At 40.6% G+C, this 19,980-nt stretch overlaps 1 protein-coding gene across 1 annotated transcript; it reads left to right on the forward strand.

Annotated features, from left to right (window-relative positions):
- Positions 1-1,325: 1,325 nt before the first annotated feature.
- LOC140720522 (uncharacterized) lies at positions 1,326-19,429 on the forward strand. Its single transcript, XM_073035365.1, has 2 exons — positions 1,326-1,371; positions 16,196-19,429. Exon 2 carries the CDS (start codon positions 17,287-17,289, stop codon positions 18,892-18,894), a length of 1,608 nt encoding a protein of 535 aa, XP_072891466.1. The 5' UTR covers positions 1,326-1,371; positions 16,196-17,286; the 3' UTR covers positions 18,895-19,429.
- The last annotated feature ends 551 nt before the right edge of the window (positions 19,430-19,980 follow it).

Here is a 19,980-nt window from a genome sequence, read left to right on the forward strand (position 1 = left end):
CAATGGTGTCGAGAAAACAACCTCTCCTTCAATGTCGGAAAATCAAGGGAGCTGGTTGTGGATTACAGGAGGAATGGAGACGGGCTAACCCCTAGTGACAACAATGGATCTGGGTTTGAGAGGGTAAACAGCTTTACGTTCCTCGGGATCCTCAGCACTGAGGACCTCACGTGGTCTGTACACACAAGCTGTGCGGTGAAAATGGCACAACAGCGCCTCTTTCACCTCAGACCGTTGAGGAAGTTTGGTATGGGCCCCCGAGATCCTAAGGACTTTCTACAGGGCCACAACTGAGAGCATCCTGAGTGGCTGCATCACTGCCTGGTATGGGATCTTTACCTACTTTAATCGAAGGATTCTGCAGAGAGTGGTGCGGACAGCCCTGTGCATCTGTAGCTGTGAACTTCCCATGATTCAGGAAATTTTTAGAGACAGGTGTGTAAAAAGGGTCCGCAGGATCATGGGGCACCCGAGTCACGGTAATCATGATCTTTTCCAGCAGCTACCATCGGGGCAACGCTACCGCAGCAGAAAAGCCAGGATCAACAGGCTCCGGGACAGCTTCTTCCACCAGGAATCAGACTGCTTAACTCACGCTGATTTGAGTGCATTTCTATGTTACCTTGACTGTTCTGTTTATTATAAATTACTATGAAATACTACGATTGCACATTGCACATTTAGACGGAGGCATAACGTAAACAGTTTTACTCCACATGTATGGGAAGGATGTAAAAAATAAAGTCAATTCAATACATCTTTCTGCGACAGATCATAGTTCAATAGTCTCTGCAATATTGTTTCATACATTATTATTGCACATTGGTACAGTATTACTGTGTATGTTATTATTCTCTATTTTTAGTAAAGTCTTCACACTGCTAAGTGTGATTTTAAATATTGCTGCTGTAACGAAAGAATTTCCCACTTGGGATCAATAAAGTATTTATTATTATTATTATTATTATTATTATTATTATTATTATTATTATTATTATTATTATTATTATTATTATTATTATTATTATTATTCTCCAGCCCTATATCGCTTTCACCGACGTCACCGCTCTTGACTTTACGCCTCCCCCTTTCCCGTTTTCACCTATCACCTCATGTCGCCCCACAATCTGACTCCCTCCCTTCCTTTCCAGTCCTGAAGAAGGGTCTCGGTCTGAAACGCCGACTGTTCACTCCTCTCCATAGTCGCCGCCTGCCCCCCTGAGTTCCTCCAGCATCTTGTCTGTGTTGCTTTGGGTTTCCGTATCTGCAGATTCTCGCCTGATAAACTATTGCGCATGCGTGGTCGGGGCACCAATCCCGAGTATCGCGCATGCGCTGAGTAGCCCGGAGGCCGAAAACGACCGGACAAAGGTAAGAGCGGGTTCGGGGCGGGTTCTAATTCACCGGCGTCTGAAACGCGACCGAAGGACAATTACTGTGATTTCCAGCAACACTGGTGCTGCACCCCACGGCGGTCCTGGTCCTCCCCCTCTCTCTCAGCCCCATGATCCGTACCCGGCCCCAAAGCATGCTTACCGGCGCATGCGCATTCTTGGGCCTTTCGATGCGGCCAGGGAGGTCTCTCCCTCTCCCTCTCCCTCTCCCCTCCCCCTCTCTCTCCCCCTCCCTCTCTTGTTTTACAGCGGTTGGCACCCAGCTTAATGGTGCATTACCGTCACCTTCTGCTCCGGAGTATGCGATGGACTCACATTCTAAATCCCTTCATCCAATCGGACACATACACATAACCTACACTTTATCCTCCCCATCCTAGTACCCTATTTCTGTGTATCCATCATATCCTATAAAAAAACCCTGTACCCCTTAAGAAAGCTAAAAATACCCTGACCTGTGTTCTCTCACCCATGCCCAGCAACCCTTTTAATGTGAATTCCTGCACCTCCAGTTCCCTTAGATTAATTCTCATCATCTCTCTCTGTATCCCATACTTCCTGCAACTCAGAACTACATGCTCTACTGACTCCTCTTCCTGACATTCCTCACACGGTCCTGTCTGGTGTTTCCCTATCAATTTCAGTGTTTGGTTTAGTGCACAGTGCCCCAGCCTTAACCTAGTCCACACAATTTCCTCTATTCTGTATCTACTTCCTACCCTTGTAACTGCAACACTTTTTTGTATTTGATATAAATGCCTCCCTTTCCCCTCCCTGTCCCATCTTTCTTGCCACATTTGGTTAATTTTTTTCCCAGATTACACACTTAACCTCTGCTTTACTAATACTAATGTGCATTTCTATATTTTCTTTCTTTATTGCCCTCTTTGCCAACTCATCCACCCTTTCATTGCCCTTCACCCCTACATGAGCTGGAACCCATAGAAATTTAACCTGACCTCCCTGATTTGCAACTCTTGTGACTGACTGAAGGACTTCATGAAGTACATCTTGCCAGCTGTTTGAGTGAGAAGACCTTAAACTTGCTAGTACTGAAGATGAATCTGAGCATATCAACGCTTTGACTAGTTTAGTTTTCTCCACCCAACGCAACACAACCAACACTGCCATCATCTCCACTGTACACACCGCTAACTTATCAGATGTTCTTCTGCTGATTGCAATTGCTTTTGCTGGTATTGCCACCCCAAACCTTGTCACTCCTGTCTCAGGTTCCTTAGCACCATCTGTATAGACCTGAGTATAATCACTATACATTTCCATCACATAACAGTTAAATGCACTTACCAAATCAGTTTTATACTTTCCTTTCCTTTTTACCTCTAACAAATGCCAGTCTACGTCAGGCCATACCAGCTTCCATGGAGCTACAACCAGATAAACTACTGAAGGACTTATCCTTAGATCAAACACTCCACATGATCTAGCAATATCATTCCTTACCCGACTAAAGTTTTCCCTCTGAAACCTTCCATTTTCCCAGGAGTCCTGCAACACTTCTTTAGCAGGGTGGGAATCATCGTGTCCCTGCAAATTAACCCAATAGTTTGTCATCAATTGCATCCTTCTTAATTCCAAAGGCATTGTTCCCATTTCTACCTGCAGGGCTGATACTGGTGATGTTTTAAAAGCCCCACTGCACACTCTCAAAACCTGAGCCTGAATCACATCGTTTCCTTATAAGAGACCTAGCTGCTGATCCATATACTACACTTCCATAATCCAACACAGATCTTACTAAAGCCACATACATTCTCTTTAATGCTGAACAACTTGCTCCCATTCCCTACCAGTCAAACATCTCATCACGTTTATTACTTTTTTACATTTCTCCTCAACTTTCCTGATATGGTCTGCCCATGTTAATCGTGAATCAAATATAACTCCCTGCAATTTAAATGATCCAACCCTTTCTAAATCAATCCCATACATCCTTAACTTCTTCCCTACTTCTATTCTTTTCCTAGTGAAAAATACAGTTTGAGTTTTTTCCACTGAAAATCTACATCCCCAATCATAACCCCACTCTACCACTTCATCAATTGCTCCTTGTAGTTTCGTGATTATATGCTCCGTGTTCCTGCCTCTTTTCCACAAGGCCCCATCATCCGCAAACAGTGACCTACCTATATCCACTGGTACCTTTGTGAAGACATCATTGATAATAATGATGAAAAGTAAGGGGCTAATCACACTACCCTGAGGTGTGCCATTTCCCACTATGTACTGTTTTGATAATTCTGATCCAATCCGAACTTGAATTTGTCTACCAAACAAAAAATCTTTAATCCAATTAAAAACTCTCCCCCCAACCCCCATCTTGTGCAGTTTAATTAATAATCCTTCCTTCCACATCATATCATAGGCTTTTTCAATTTTCATAGGCTACTGCTTCTTTATTTGCCTGGGCCTTTCTTATTTCAGTCTCTAACCTCATCACTGAGTCCATGGAATTCCTTCCCTTCCTAAAACCTCTCTGATAACTTGCCAGCATTCCTCTCTTCTCAAGATCATATGATAACCTTTCAGTTATCATCCTTTCCATTACCTTACATATATTTGATGTTAGTGTTATTTGCCTGTAACTAGTGGGTTTTGACGGATCCTTGCCAGGTTTCCTTATTGGAATTACTACTGCTTCTTTCCATGCACTTGGTAATCTTCCCTCCTCTCACACTGTTGTAAAAATGCAGTAACTTCAAGAGCGCTCCTTCTAGATTTTTTAGCATAAAGTAGCATATTAGATCTTTCCCTGGTCTCGATCTCTTTATTGCTCTCACCATTTCTGCCAAAGTAAATGGATCATCAATTATATCATATGTTTCTTCCCTCCTGTTTAACACACCTGGGTATTGACTCATTGTTCTTTCCCTTCTCCTTCTCCCTTCTTCAGACAAATTTTCTGAACTATATATCTTTACAAATGACTTGGCCATGATCTCAGCCTTTTCCCTGCTGGAAACTGCTGTTTCCTCCTCAGACAGCATTACTGGATACTCCCAATCCTTTCTATCTCCCCGCATCCTCTTAATCATTTCCCATACCTCTCCCACAGGCGTTGTTCTTCCTATTTTGTTGCAAAAACTCCTCCAACTTGCCCTTTTAGCTTGACGTATAGTTCTTCTCACTACTGCCTGTGCCTTCTTATATTGAATCAAATGCTGCATATTATGGGTTCTTTTAACTAGTCTGAGTGCTCTATTTCTGGTTTTTACAGCCTGACAACATTCCTCTGACCACCATGGCACTATTTTTCTATTCATCCTATTTTTACTCCTGGGTATAGATCCTTCTGCTGCCATAATAATTGCTGAAGTCACCTGACTGTTTAATTCATCTGTATCTTCAGAAATGTCAATCTTTGTCAATGCTTCTTCACTTAACTTCTGGAACTTACCCCAATCTGCTTTTCCAAACACCCACTTTGGGACTCCCCCACCTGGTCTTATTTCAACTCTTTCACCCACTGAACATAAAACTGGGTAGTGATCACTGCCTACTGTTGAAGCAGTCCAAACTCCCCAGTTACTGATGGCAGCCAAGACATTAGACACTAATGTAATATCTAATACCGACTCAGTTCCTGTTGTTATGTTTATCCTTGTTCCTCTACCATCACTCATACATACCAATTCCCTTTCTTCCATCAAATCTTCAATTACCGTTCCATTTGAATCTGTAATCAGATCCCCCCCATATTGTGCTGTGAGCTTTGAAATCTGAACACCACACTAGTTTGTGTCTATTTTGTCCTTGTATCCTTAGTAGGCTGTCCAAATCCAACCTTTTACATGGATTGTAGTAGTTAATTATAACCACTCCCTCCCCTCTCTCCCATATTTCCTCCACTATGTATTCCTGATCGACTCCTTTTTCCAGTACTCTATACGGTGTACTTTGCTTGATTAACATAGCACAACCTCCTCCTCCCCCTAGATTTCTATCTTTCCTTATCATTGTATACCCATGTACCACAAAGTCTAAAACTGGTTTCAACCAAGTTTCCTGAATACACACTACATCCGGTTTTACAACCATTTCCTTAATAAATTCCTTCAATTCCTGGCCATTGGCCAGTAAACTCCTTGCATTCCATTGCAAAAGAATCACCATAATGAGTACTAACCAACCTATGACACTTCTTGGCTTGACTGACTAGTGAGGTTCTCCCTCATGTCTTCCCATGTCAGTCCTACTAACCCTAAATGGTTTACTGCTGCTTTGACCACCAGCTGAATTTTGTCACTTTTTGACTTTACCTCTGCCGTACTAATAATGACTCCTGCAATGAATGTTACTACAGCTTTATTTTCCACATAAATCCTGTCATTTACTCTTCGCTGCATCTCTTGCATCCCTATTGCTCTCTGATCATTAGGGGCATTACTCTGTTCTCTTGACATTCTTACAGCTTCTGCATGTGATCTTTCTTTTCACTCTTATTTCTTGAATTTTATTCTCCCGTCTCATAACCTCACACCCACTATACGCCACATTATGAGCTCCTCCACAATTACAGCATTTTGGTTGCACTCCTGTTCTGCACTTTCCATATTCATGATCATCCCCACATCTAGCACATCTCCTCTGCCTTTTACAGTTTTTAGCTATGTGTCCAAACCTTTGGCAATTATAGACCTCAATGGCTTTGGCACATACACCCTTACTGGGTAACTCATGAAACCCAGGAAAACTCCTTGGCACTCTTTCTTCTTCAAATTCAATCAATACCGTTTCACTTTCCTTTTTCATTCCCTCTTTTGTTGTTTTCAGTCTTAGAACATTAATTACTTTCCCCCCTTTGATATTCCTCTTCAACTCCTCCATGTTTATACTCATTGGTACACCCGTGATCACTCCTTTACAACCACCATTTCATGCTCCCACCCTCCCAGTATATTCCACCTTGCATTTTCCTATCTCTTTTAGCTTGAGTGCTTTCTCAAGTTGTTCCTCATTCGCACATCTTACCAATAGATTGCCATCATTAAGGACTTTTGCAAATACTATTTCCCCTATCTTATTTGCCAGAGTTGTTGTTAGCACAAACGGGTTAATTTTCTTCATGTGTTCTTGCACCTCCTGATTAAACCTAATTATGACAACACCTCCTCTCTGAACTTGTTCATCTTCCTCACTTTCAGAACTCTCTCCACTGTCATTTCTTATTCTTTTATTCCCTTTGTCTCAGTTTTCATTCATCCATCCCCTCACTATCTCCTTATTCCCTTTATTTCTCCCTTCACAATGATCCATTTCTCCCCAGCTGCCTATCTCTGATCCCAAATCCCTATCCCGCTTCTTCTCCACTCTCTTTCCCTCAGCCCCTCCTCTCACCTTGTTTGCCATTACCAGACTCAGGCAACCCCCTCCCAGCAATTCCCGCTCCTTCCCCACTCTCTTTCCCTCAACAAGTTCCAAACCACATTCACACATGCACCACCACCTTCCAAACTCTCAGCCCAGCCCACAACCAACCCAACAACACCGGGAGGTTTCTCTTCGTGAGGGTTTCTGGGTAAAGAGGCAGCCATGGGCGGTATTGCCGGTGTTGTTCCGTACAGTCGAAGGAAGTGCGAGCGGATGTATCTCCCAAACGTTGCCGAGCTCCACTATGTAAATCCGAGGATTATGAATCTGAACGAAAATATAGTTCCCAGTTAAGCTCGGTTGAAGAGTTTACCTTCCAGACAGTGAAAATGTCATTTAGTGCTGTATGGAAATAAAACCTTCCATCAGATTTAGTTCTCTCCGGGTTAATAACGATTTGAAACAGCTTTGCCTCGATGACAAGTGACTTCTGGCTTTCAGATCACAAAGGTGCCACACTCCAATGAGAATACCCACTGCCCTCCACTATATATTCATTGGCATTGCCATCGATGGGTTCATCACTGTCAATCAGCAGATGGGGGGGCGATCCAAGTAATTAGTAAATCTCCAGGATCGTACATGCAGTAACAAGTGACCTTTGTAGTATTGTGGAACATGACCAGAACTTGAAATAATCCCAAAGGAGAGAGACAAATTGAGCCAAGTCACAGGTTGATTGAAGTCAGAAACAGCCCATTCTCATAAAGACAGGGATATAGTCAGATAATTTGATGGTCAGTCAGAATGTCTGATCCGTGCCTTGTTAGAAGATGAGTGCATATGGAAACATAGAAATCTACAATATAATACAGGCCCTTCGGCCCACAGTGTTGTGCCGTCCATGTAACCTATTCTAGAAACTGCCTCGTATTTCCCAACTGCATTGCACTCTGTGTATTCTAAGCTCCATGAAATTATTTGAGTCTCTCAAAAGACTGTATGGTATCTGCCTGTACTGTCATTGCTGGCTGTGTATTCCATACACCTGCTACTCTCTGTGTGGGAAACCTACCTCTGACATCCCCATCGACCCTACTTCCAGGCACCTTAACACAATTCCCCTTGTTTTTGCCAATTCAGCCCCAGGAAAAAGCCTCTGGCTGTCCACACGATCGATGCCTCTCATCATTCCCCTTGTGTTTCCCAATTAGATAGATAGATAGATAGATAGATACTTTATTCATTCCCATGGGGAAATTCAACATTTTTTCCAATGTCCCATACACTTGTTGTAGCAAAACTAATTACATACAATACTTAACTCAGTAAAAATATGATATGCATCTAAATCACTCTCTCCAAAAGCATTAATAATAGCTTTTAAAATGTTCTTAAGTAGTTTACTTAAATACATTAAATACAATCAATCCCGGCACTTTAACATATCTTATTCCTGGCGGTTGAATTGTAAAGCCTAATGGCATTGGGGAGTATTGACCTCTTCATCCTGTCTGAGGAGCATTGCATCGATAGCAACCTGTCGCTGAAACTGCTTCTCTGTCTCTGGATGGTGCTATGTAGAGGATGTTCAGGGTTTTTCATAATTGACCGTAGCCTACTCAGCGCCCTTCGCTCAGCTACCGATGTTATACTCTCCAGTACTTTGCCCACGACAGAGCCCGCCTTCCTTCCCAGCTTATTAAGACGTGAGGCGTCCCTCTTCTTAGTGCTGCCTCCCCAACACGCCACCACAAAGAAGAGGGCGCTCTCCACAACTGACCTATAGAACATCTTCAGCATCTCACTGCAGACATTGAATGATGCCAACCTTCTAAGGAAGTACAGTTGATTCTGTGCCTTCCTGCACAAGGCACAATTCAGCCCCAGGATACAGCCTCTGACTGTCCACACGATCAATGCCTCTCATCATCTTATACACATCTATCAGGTCACCTCTCATCCTCCGTCACTCTAAAGTTCACTCAACCTATTCTCTTTCTTTCTTTTTAAATCTTCTTATTAATTTAAAGAAAACCATAAGTGAAATATGAATACAAAATGTTTGAGAGTACATAATTAATAGTTTAAATAGACAATCAGATATAAGGCCTCCCAAACTCATAGTATTAATGTAAAAGAATCGAAAAAGAGAAAAAAAAACCCAAAAAAACTAAAACAAAACTTAAAAAAAAACTAACCAACATGGGCAATTGCATAATGTTAAGTACATACAGTAGTGCCGATAACTCCGAACCTCCATCCAAATAATTAAGGATAATAACAGTAAGGTTTAGGATCAGACCATTTAACTCATATGGAAATGTTGAATAAATGGTCTCCAAGTTTCCTCAAATTTAACTTAAGAATCAAAAACCACGCTTCTAATTTTTTCTAAACTCAAACAAGGAGTAGTTTGAGAAAACCACTGAAATACAGTTGGAGGGTTAATTTCTTTCCAATTCAGTAAAATAGATCTTCTAGCCATTAATGTAACAAATGCAATCATTCGTTGAGATGAAGCGGATAGACAATTATTATCTATCATTGGTAAACCAAAAATTGCAGTAAAAGGATGCGGTTGGAAATTGATATTTAAAACTCCTGAAATAATATTAAAAATATCTTTCCAATAATTATGTAAACAAGGACAAGACCAAAACATATGAGTCAATGAAGCAACATCAGAATGACATCTGTCACAGGTTGAATTAACATAAGAATAAAATCGAGCAAGTTTATCTTTAGACATGTGAGCTCTATGTACAACCTTAAATTGTATTAGGGCATGTTTAGCACAAATAGAGGACGAATTTACCAATGATAAATTTTTTTCCCATTGCTCAGTAGATATAGGACAATGCAATTCCTCTTGCCATTCCTTCTTAATTTTTTTGATACATCTGGCTGTACACTCATAATCATATTATAAATGATAGCTACTAAACCCTTTTGACAAGGATTGAGGGCTAAAATTCTTTCTGTAATGTTCAATGGACATTCTTTCGAAAAAGACTTTAATTCATTATACAGAAAATTTCTGACTTGCAAATATCTAAAAAAAATGGGTTTTAGGTAAATTATATTTATTAGATAGCTGTTCAAAGGACATAATGTTATCATCCAAAAACAGATCACGAAAACATGTTATACCTTTTGTTTTCCATAAAAGAAAAGCTTGATCTATAGATGAAGGTCGAAAGAAGTAGTTAGATGTTTTAGGACATGACAGCATAAACTTATTCAAGCCAAGAAATTTACGAAATTGAAACCAAATTCATAATGGATACTTGACTATGGGATTAGTTATCTGTTCATTCATTTTGAATAACGAAAAAGGAAGTGAAGATCCTAAGATTGAGATCAGTGAAAAATCTTGCACAGATTTACATTCCAAATTTACCCATTGTGGGCAAGCAGCTGTAGTCGATTCTGGTATCCAGAATATTAAATACCGTATATTAACTGCCCAATAGTAAAATCTTAAGTTTGGTAGAGCCAAGCCGCCCTCCTTCTTAGGCTTCTGTAAATATTTTTTGCCTAGTCTAGGATTTTTGTTCTGCCACAAATAAGAAGATATTTTAGAGTCAACCATATCAAAAAAAGATTTAGGAATAAAAATTGGTAATGCTTGAAATAAATATAAAAATTTAGGTAGTATCATCATCTTAATGGCATTAACTCTGCCTACCAAAGACAAACATAGAGGAGACCACCTATTAGCAAGTTGCTTAATTTGATCAATTAAAGGTAGAAAATTAATTTTAAATAAATCTTTATGTTTTTTAGTAATTTTAATACCTAAATAAGTAAAATAATCTGTAACAATTCTATATGGTACATGATTATAAATTGGAACATGCATATTTAATGGAAATAGTTCACTCTTATTAAAATTCAATTTATAACCAGAAAAGTTACTAAATTGAGCGAGCAAAGAAGAAATAGCAGGAATAGATCTTTCAGGGTCATATATATTTAATAACAAGTCATCCGCATATAATGATACCATATACGTCATCTCCCCACGGGTAATACTGAAAATATTGGGTGATTCACGAATAGGTATAGCCAAGGGTTCTAAAGCAATGTCAAATAATAAAGGACTTAAAGGACAACCTTGCCTTGTACCACGAAATAGCTGAAAAAAAGGGGATCTTTGATTATTGGTAAAAACCAAAGCTAAGGGTTTATGGTATATTAATTTAATCCATGATATAAATTTTGAACTAAAATTAAAATGTTGCATTGTATTAAATAAATTTGGCCATTCGACTCTATCAAATGCTTTTTCGGCATCTAAAGAAATGACACATTCTGGTATTTTAGATGAAGAGGTATAAATAATATTAATTAATTTTCTAATATTAAAAGATGAATAGCTATTTTTAATAAATCCAGTCTGATCTTCAGAAATAATTCAAGGTAATATATTTTCTAATCTAATAGCCCAAATTTTACTAAAAACCTTAAAATCCGTATTCAACAAGGATATAGGCCGATAGGATGCGCATTCAGTAGGGTCTTTATCTTTTTTAAGAATTAAAGAAATAGAAGCTTCATAAAAAGATTGTGGTAGTTTGCCTATACTTAATGCATCTTTAAAAATTTTACAAAGCCAAGGAGAAAGTATGGAAGAAAAAGATTTTAAAAATTCTGTAGAAAAACCATCTGGACCAGAAGCTTTACCCGAATTCATTGAAAAAATACCCTTTTCTATTTCAGACTCCGTAATAGGTGTATCCAAAAATACACTATCCTCAACAGTTACTTTTGGAATATTCAATTTCCTTAAAAATTCATTTATTATAGAAGAGTCCTTAGTACATTCTGATTGATATAAGGGATTATAAAAATCTTGAAAGGCTTTAGTTTTCTCTTTGTGATCGCTCATCAAAGTACCATCTTGTTTACGAATCCTAGTAATCTGTCGTTTATCCGAAGCAATTTTCAATTGGTTAGCTAGTAATTTACCAGACTTATCTCCATATATATAGAATTGAGCTTTTGATTTAATTAACTGACTTTCAATCGAGGAGCATAATAGTAAGCTATGCTCCATTTGAAGTTCCACTCTTTCTTTATAAAGTTCTTTGCTAGGGGTCATTGAATAAATCTTGTCAATTGCTTTGATTTTATCAACTAGTGTTAAAATTTTAGAATTAGTTCTTTTCCTAACTCCAGCAGAATATGAAATAATCTGTCCACGAATATATGCCTTAAAAGAATCCCACAAAGTTCCACTAGAGATCTCTGCTGCAGAATTTGTTGAGAAAAACAAATCAATTTGCTGTTTAATAAAGTTGACAAAGTCAGAATCCTGCAATAAAACAGGATTAAACCTCCAACCTTTAGTATTAATATATGAATCCGTCATCTTAATAGATAACTTCAAAGGTGCATGATCAGATATGGTAATAGAGTCATATTTACAATCCATAACATCTGTAAGTAAATGGTGATCAATGAAAAAGTAATCAATTCTTGAGTAATTATGGTAAACATGGGAAAAGTATGAAAACTCTTTGTCATTAGGGTGTAAAAGACACCAAATTTCACAAATAGCTGAATCAATCATAAAAGAGTTAATGAGAGAAGCCGATTTATTCGGAAGAGTTTGGGTGGGCTTGGATCTATCCATCGAAGGGTTTAAACAACAGTTAAAATCCCCACCCATTATCAATCTATATTGATTCAAATTAGGAAAGGATGTAAATAAACATTTAAAAAATTCAAGACAATCAGTATTTGGAGCATAAACATGAATTAAAACAACTTTTTGATTAAAAAGTAGACCAGTAATAAGCAAAAATCTACCTTGCGGATCTGAAATTGTTTCATGATGTATAAAACAAGTTGATGAATGTATAAAAATGGAAACACCTCTTTCTTTGGCTTGCGAATTTGAGTGATACAGTTGGTCCTTCCAAAACCTAAACAACCGTTGACTATCCACCTTCCTTACATGAGTCTCTTGTACAAAAATAACATTAGCATTCATTCTATGGAATACTTTGACTGTTTTTTTCCATTTGATCGGATGATTTAAACCATTAGTATTCCAAGAAACAAAGTTAATAGTCCTATCCATATTGACAATATTTATTACAGTTAACACATAAGTTTGAAAAAGAAGTGAGCTCATGAACCCAGAAGAAGGAAGTAAGTTCAGAGAGAAACCGGAAGTCACGGCACTGCGACCATTTTTGTAGTTTCATATAAGCCCATGAAATAAAACTAAGCAGAAAGCAAGCAAAAAGAAAAGAAAAAAGAAAAATCCTCCTCCCTCCACCCTCGAAACCCCAGGAAAAAAGCCAAAAAGAGGCAAGCAAGCAATCTAATACGAAAATTACCCCCGTGTCTCAAGACGGCAACTCAGACACAACAAAGTTTAAAAAAAAATGCAAACAACCCACATTATAAGAGAGGGTTGGTGTAACAAAAGTTAAAATATAAAATTAGTATTATAAATGTATATAAACAAAAGGGTTAAAAAAGAATTAAAACGATAAAACCCATAACTAATACTGGATTGGTATTTTAAATGAAAGTTTAAAACTTTCAAACACATCAAAACAGATATGACGTTCCACGCACTAAAGTCTGTCGGGAAGAAGAAACGACATTTTATTTTTTTAAAAATCTTAATATTTAAATGTTAAGAGTATAAAAAAGCGTATATCAGCTTAAAAAGAAAAGCAAAAAGGAAAAAAAACCCTAATAAGTTATTTTCAACGCTAATAGATTAATAATATGGAAAAATAATAAAGTCAAAATAAACCCAGCAAAAAGAGCTTTAACCGTATATAAGAAATACATGTAAGCCATACCCAAAAAAAAAACAAACATCATTCTGTAACAGATCCAAATCTATAGGCTGAATTACATTAGTCAGCCCGATAGAATGTCATTGTTCCAGGAAACTTTGAGCATCCGCTGGAGATTTAAACAGCCGAAAAGCTCCGTCCTCAAGAGTGACTCTCAAGTGTGCTGGAAATAACAGCACTTGCTTGCAGCCTTTCTGGTGAAATTTCGACATAACCGATCTAAAAGCCATTCTTGCCCTTAAGACTTCAGGGCTATAATCTTTCAGAATGCGAAATTTAAACTCTTGATAGCTGATCATACCCTTTTTCCGAGTGGCCCGAATCAAACGTTCTTTGGTATGAGGGTAATGGATCCGGAGAATTACATGTCGTGGTTTCAAACTTGAATCAGACCGAAAACGGGAGACACGGTATGCCCGATCGATTACCGGGAGAGAGTCCAGTACCTTTGGACCCAAGACATCCATTAGAAATTTAGAGAAGAAAACGGTAAGATCACCGCTCTCAAATTTTTCCGGAATCCCAATTGACCGAAGATTTTGTCTTCGAGAGCGATTTTCCAAATCAGTAATTTTAACTTTATAACGATCCATCTGTTGAGAAGTCGAAGTTTGCTCTTCTTGTATTTTTTCAATTATACGATCTTTCTTGCGAGCGGCTTCTTCAAGAGCCAAAATACTTGCTTGTTGTTTTTGTGATTCCAGTGTAAGTGTCTGGAGCTTTTCTTCAACCAGCTTCAAATGCTCATCAAACCGAAAAAGTTTTACGGTTATTTTTCTCTCCAGTTCTTCAAATTTGTCTTCTATAAGCTTCACAATTGTTTCTAAAGTTATCGGTTCTTTCGTCTGTTTCGATTCTTTTGCTCTAGACATTTCAGCAAGTTGAGAATAATTCAAATAGTTAAAAAGAAAAATTCTGTATGTTTAGACCCCTTTAGAATAAGTATAAGAAGATCCTTTAAGGGGTGTTTGTAGGTTAAAAAGACGTAAAAGGTTTGGAGCAAAGCCTAGAAGTGGTTTACTCCATGAGCGCCATCTTGAGACGTCAACCTATTCTCATAAGGCATGTTCTCCAATCCATGCAACATCCTTGTAAATCTCCTCTGCACTCTTTCTATAGTATCCACATCCTTCCTGTAATGAGGTAATAGAATACTCTAAGTGGGGTATAAATCAGGTTTTATATAGCTGCAACATTACCTCACCACTCGTGAACTCAGTTCCATGGTTGATGAAGGCCTTCTTAACAACAATGTCAATCAACGCTGCAGCTTTAAGTGTAGAATTGACATGGACCGCAGGATCTCACTGATCCTCCACACTGCCAAGAGTCCTAACATAATATTGCATTCTGTCTTCAAATCTGATGTACCGAAATAAACCACAGCACACTTGTCTGGGCTGAACTCCATCTGCCAGTTCTGCATCCTATCGATGTCCTGCTGCAACCTCTGGAGAACTGTCCAGACTATTCACAACACCCTCAGCTTTTGTGTCATCAGCAAACTTACTGACTCACCCTTCTACTTCCTCATCAAGATAATTTATAAAGATCACAAAGAGAAGGAGTCTCAGAACACATCCCTGCGGAACACCACTGGTCACCGTCCTCCATGCAGAATACGAACCATCTGCAATCACCTTTTGGCTTCTGTGCGCAAGCCAATTCTGGATCCACGAAGCAAGGTCTACTTGGATCCTTGCGTCATTACTTTCTGAATGAGCCTTGCATGAGGAATCTTATCAAAAGTCTTACTGAAAGCCACGTACACTACATCCAATGCTCTACCTTCATCAGTGTGTTTTGTTAATCCTCAAAGAAATCAATCAGGTTTATAAGGCACGATCTGCCCTAGACAGAGCCACGCTGACTATCCCACATCAGATGATGCTTCTCCAAATGCTCAGAAATGCTGCCTCTCAGGAGCTTCTCCAGCAGCATGCCTTCCTCTGAGGTAAGAACCACTGGTCTGTAATTTCCTGGCTTATCTGGCTTACCTGAAAAGAGAACAATGTCTCCTCATCCTCTGGTACTTTTCCCCTCCCTACTGATGGTGCAAAGATCATTACCAGACGTCCAGCATTTTCCTCCCTCACTTCCCACGGTAGCCTGGGGTATATCTCAAGATGAATACCCCCAACTTGAGTTGAAATTGGTAAAATTGTGATGCCAGAGCTCTCATTCAGAGGAGAACATATAGAAACGTGTAACATTATGAAAAGAATAGATAAAATAGAGGTAGGAAAGTTGTTTCCACTGGTAGATGAGGCTAGAACCAGAGGACGTCGCCTCAAGATTTGGGGGAAATTGGGATGGAAATGAGGAGGAACTGTTTTTCCCAGAGGGTGGTGAATCTGTGGATTTCTCTGCTCAATGAAGGAGTGGAGACTACCTCAGTGAATATATTTAAGACCAGGTTGAATAGATTTTGGCATAGTAGGGGAATTAAGGGTTATGGGGAAAAGGCAGGTAGGTGGAGATGTCCATTGCCAGATCAGCCATGATCTTATTAAATGGTGGAGCAGACTCGACGAGCCAGATGGCCGACTCCTGCTCCTATTTCTTATGTTCTTACCACAGACTATAATCTCTCCTGAAATACTGTCCTTCACCCATTGATGTCTTTTGCAAATATTTTTACAGGTTTGAAATGACAGAACACTTGTGCACGGGAATCTCAAACACAACAACACATCAGTTTTGCTGACTCTGGATATTTAAGGAGTGACCAAATATTTTCTTTGCGACACCAACACATCTGTTGTTGATCCACGGAGATGAAGAATTATCACATACCAGCTGGTAATGTGTTCTGTCACTGAAATGAAGTTTTCTGTTGTAACTCAGTGAAATCCACTGGAACCGGGGTGCTGAGAACACATCAGCATTTGTTCACTGGAGATCAGTTCTTCAGCTGCTTTGATTGTACAAGGGATTCAAACATCTGACTTTCTGAATTGACAGAGAATTGATCGCAGTGAGATATCATTCTCCTTCTCTCAGTGTGGGAGGGGATTCACTCACAGCCTACCCACAGACACGCCAGTGAGTTCACAGTGGGGAGAGGCCATTCACCTGCTCTGTGTGAGGGAGGGGAACTACTCAGTCATCCAGTCTGAAGATACATCAGCAAGTTCACACCTTAGTGAGATGCTCCACCTGTTCTGACTGTGGGAAGCAATTCGTTCCATTGTCGATGCTGAAGGTATATCCTAAAGTTCACCAGTGAGAGGACATTGACCTGCTCGGATGGTGGGAAGACATTCACACGCTCAACCAGACCACAGTGACACCAATCAGTTCACACCGGGGAGAAGCCATTCACCTGCTCTGAATAGGGGAACGGGTTCACTCAATCATCTCAACTGAATGAACAGCAGCGAGTTCACACCGAGAAGAGGCCATTCATCTGCTCAGACTGTGGGAAGAGATTCACTCACTCGTCCACACTACATAGACACCAGCGAGTTCACACCGCGAAGAGACCATTCACCTGCTCAGACTGTGGGTAGAGATTCACTCACTCATCCACACTACATAGACACCAGCGAGTTCACACTGGGGAGAGGCCATTCACCTGCTCAGATTGTGGGAAGAGATTCACTCACTCGTCCAACCTACAGAGACACCAACGAGTTCACACTGGGGAGAGGCCGTTCACCTGCTCAGACTGTGGGAAGGCATTCACTCAGTCAAATCACCAGCTGCAACATCAGTTAGTTCACACTAGGGAGATGCCATTCACAAGCTCAGACTGTGAGAAGGGATTCACCCAGTCATCTCAACTGAAGTCACATCAGCGAGTCCACACTGGGGAGAAGCCGTTCACTTGCTCTGAATGTGGGAAAGGATTTGCTCGGTCATCTGAACTGAAGGTACATCAGCGAGTTCACACTGGGGAGAGGCCATTCACCTGCTCAGCCTGTGGGAAGGGATTCACTCACTCGTCCAACCTACACAGACACCAGCGAGTTCACACTGGGGAGAAGCCATTTATCTGCTCTGAATGTGGGAAGGTATTTGCTCAGTCATCTGAACTGAAGTCACATCAGCGAGTCCACACTGGGGAGAAGCCATTCACCTGCTCAGAATGTGGGAAAAGATTCGTTCAGTCATCTGTACTGAAGTTACATCAGCGAGTTCACACTCGGGAGATGCCGTTCACCTGCTCAAACTGTGGGAAGGGATTCACTCACTCGTCCAACCTACAGAGACATCAGCGAGTCCACACTGGGGAGAAGCCATTCACCTGCTCTGAATGTGGGAAAGGATTCGCTCAGTCTTCTGAACTGAAGTCACATCAGCGAGTCCACACTGGGGAGAAGCCATTCACCTGCTCAGAATGTGGGAAAGGATTTGTTCGGTCATTTGAACTGAAGTTACATCAGCGAGTTCACACTAGTGAGAGGCCATTTACCTGCTCTGACTGTGGGAAGGGATTCACTCACTCGTCCAACCTACACAGACACCAGCGAGTTCACACTGGAGAGAAGCCATTCACGTGCTCTGAATGTGGGAAACGATTCGCCCAGTCATGTCAACTGAAGTTACATCAGAGAGTCCACACTGGAGAGAAGCCATTCATATGCTCTGAATGTGGGAAGGGATTTGCTCAGTCAGCTCAACTGAAGTTACATCAGAGAGTCCACACCGGGGAGAAGCCATTCACTTGCTCAGAATGTGGGAAAGGATTCATTCGTTCATCTCAACTCCTGAGACACCAGCAAATTCACACTGGGGAAAAACCATTCATCTGCTCAGAATGTGGGAAGGGATTCACCGATTCAGTTCATCTGAAAGAACATCAGTTTGTTCACACTGTGGAGAGGCCGTTCACCTGCTCAGACTGTGGGAAAGGATTCACTCGGCGTTTTAGTCTATTAACGCACCAGTTAGATCACAGTGAGGAGAAACCATTCACATGCTCTGAATGTGGGAAAGGATTCACCCAGTCATCTCAACTGAAGGAGCATCGGCGAATCCACACTGGGGAGAAGCCGTTCGTCTGCTCTGAATGTGGGAAGGGATTCGCTCAGTCATCTCAACTGAAGTTACATCAGCGAGTTCACACTGGCGAGAGGCCATTCATCTGCTCTGAATGTGGGAAAGGATTCAGTCGTTCTTCTCAGCTCTTGAGACACCAGCGAATTCACACTGGGGAGAAGCCATTCATCTGCTCAGAATGTGGGAAGGGATTCACCGATTCAGCTCAGCTGAAAGAACATCAGCTTGTTCACACTGGGGAGAGGCCGTTCACCTGCTCTGAATGTGGGAAAGGATTCAGTCGTTCATCTCAGCTCTCGAGACATCAGCAAATTCACACTGGGGATAAACCATTCTGAGGAAATGCGGAAATATAAAAAATCATTTTGAACCCAAGTAACCTCTAGCTAAAAGAATAATTGGGACTGAACAGGAATTTTTGAACAAAAGTAAACTCTGTCTTCAGCGGTTAAGAAAGTAAACGGCTTATACTGGTTTCCTTTTAATTGTCAGAGGGACATTGAGAATTTGATAATGTATATTGTACCCGTGTTTGAGTAAGGACTCATCGATAAGGACAGCAATGAACATCTGCCTGGAATGAAGTCAGGACCTTGCAAAGGGAATAGCTGATAAGGACTGGACTGTATATCCATCTATATTCAAACCTTGAGTTAGTGCACTCTGTTATCTAAGACATTAAGTTTTGCACCAACAGACTTGGTGGGCGTACCAGTTCTAATAGCAGCTTGCAACAGTGATGTATGGGACTTACTATGTATGAATATACTGCTGTAACCTGACTGAGAGAGTCCACTTGTCAGATGGTTGGCAGCACTGACATGCCTTCCCTTTGATAACTGGGTCTCAAACTCTTGCAAGAGAATCCAATAAACTGTGGTGTCGAGAGGAAACTGGTCTCCCGAGTTTTATTCAGATTCAACTTTAACATTGGGCGTCACGAACAGGATCCCAATACAGAGGGTGCGAAGCAGACAGACTGAGTAAGCGGCCGGACCACTCCAGGGACTGCGGAGACCGACCGGGCGCCCAACGGGTATTTCACCTTTTGTCGCTCTCCGGTAGTTCCTTTGGAGGCACGGTTCCTCGCCGAGGGCTGCTTGCATATCTTGACAGGATCGGGAAAGTATCTGTCGGAAGACTTGTAGAAAGTAGGCAAATGTTATTAATTGAGTAGGAGTCGGATCCTGGTAAATATATTAATTGAGCAGGAGGCGGTACTGGGTAAATTTTACTAACTGGGCAGGAGGCAGACGTGCTGGGTAAATTTATTAATTCAGCAGGTGGTGCCTGCTGGGTAAATTTATCTGATTTTTAATTGAGCAGGAGGCTTCGTGCCGGGTAAATTACTTAGAGGGAATGGAGTCGAGTGATACGAGTGGGCCGAGAGCAGCCCTACACAATGTGTGTGAGAGTTTTCCAGA

Source organism: Hemitrygon akajei, unplaced genomic scaffold (assembly GCF_048418815.1).
Source record: "Hemitrygon akajei unplaced genomic scaffold, sHemAka1.3 Scf000044, whole genome shotgun sequence".
NCBI lineage: Eukaryota > Metazoa > Chordata > Chondrichthyes > Myliobatiformes > Dasyatidae > Hemitrygon > Hemitrygon akajei.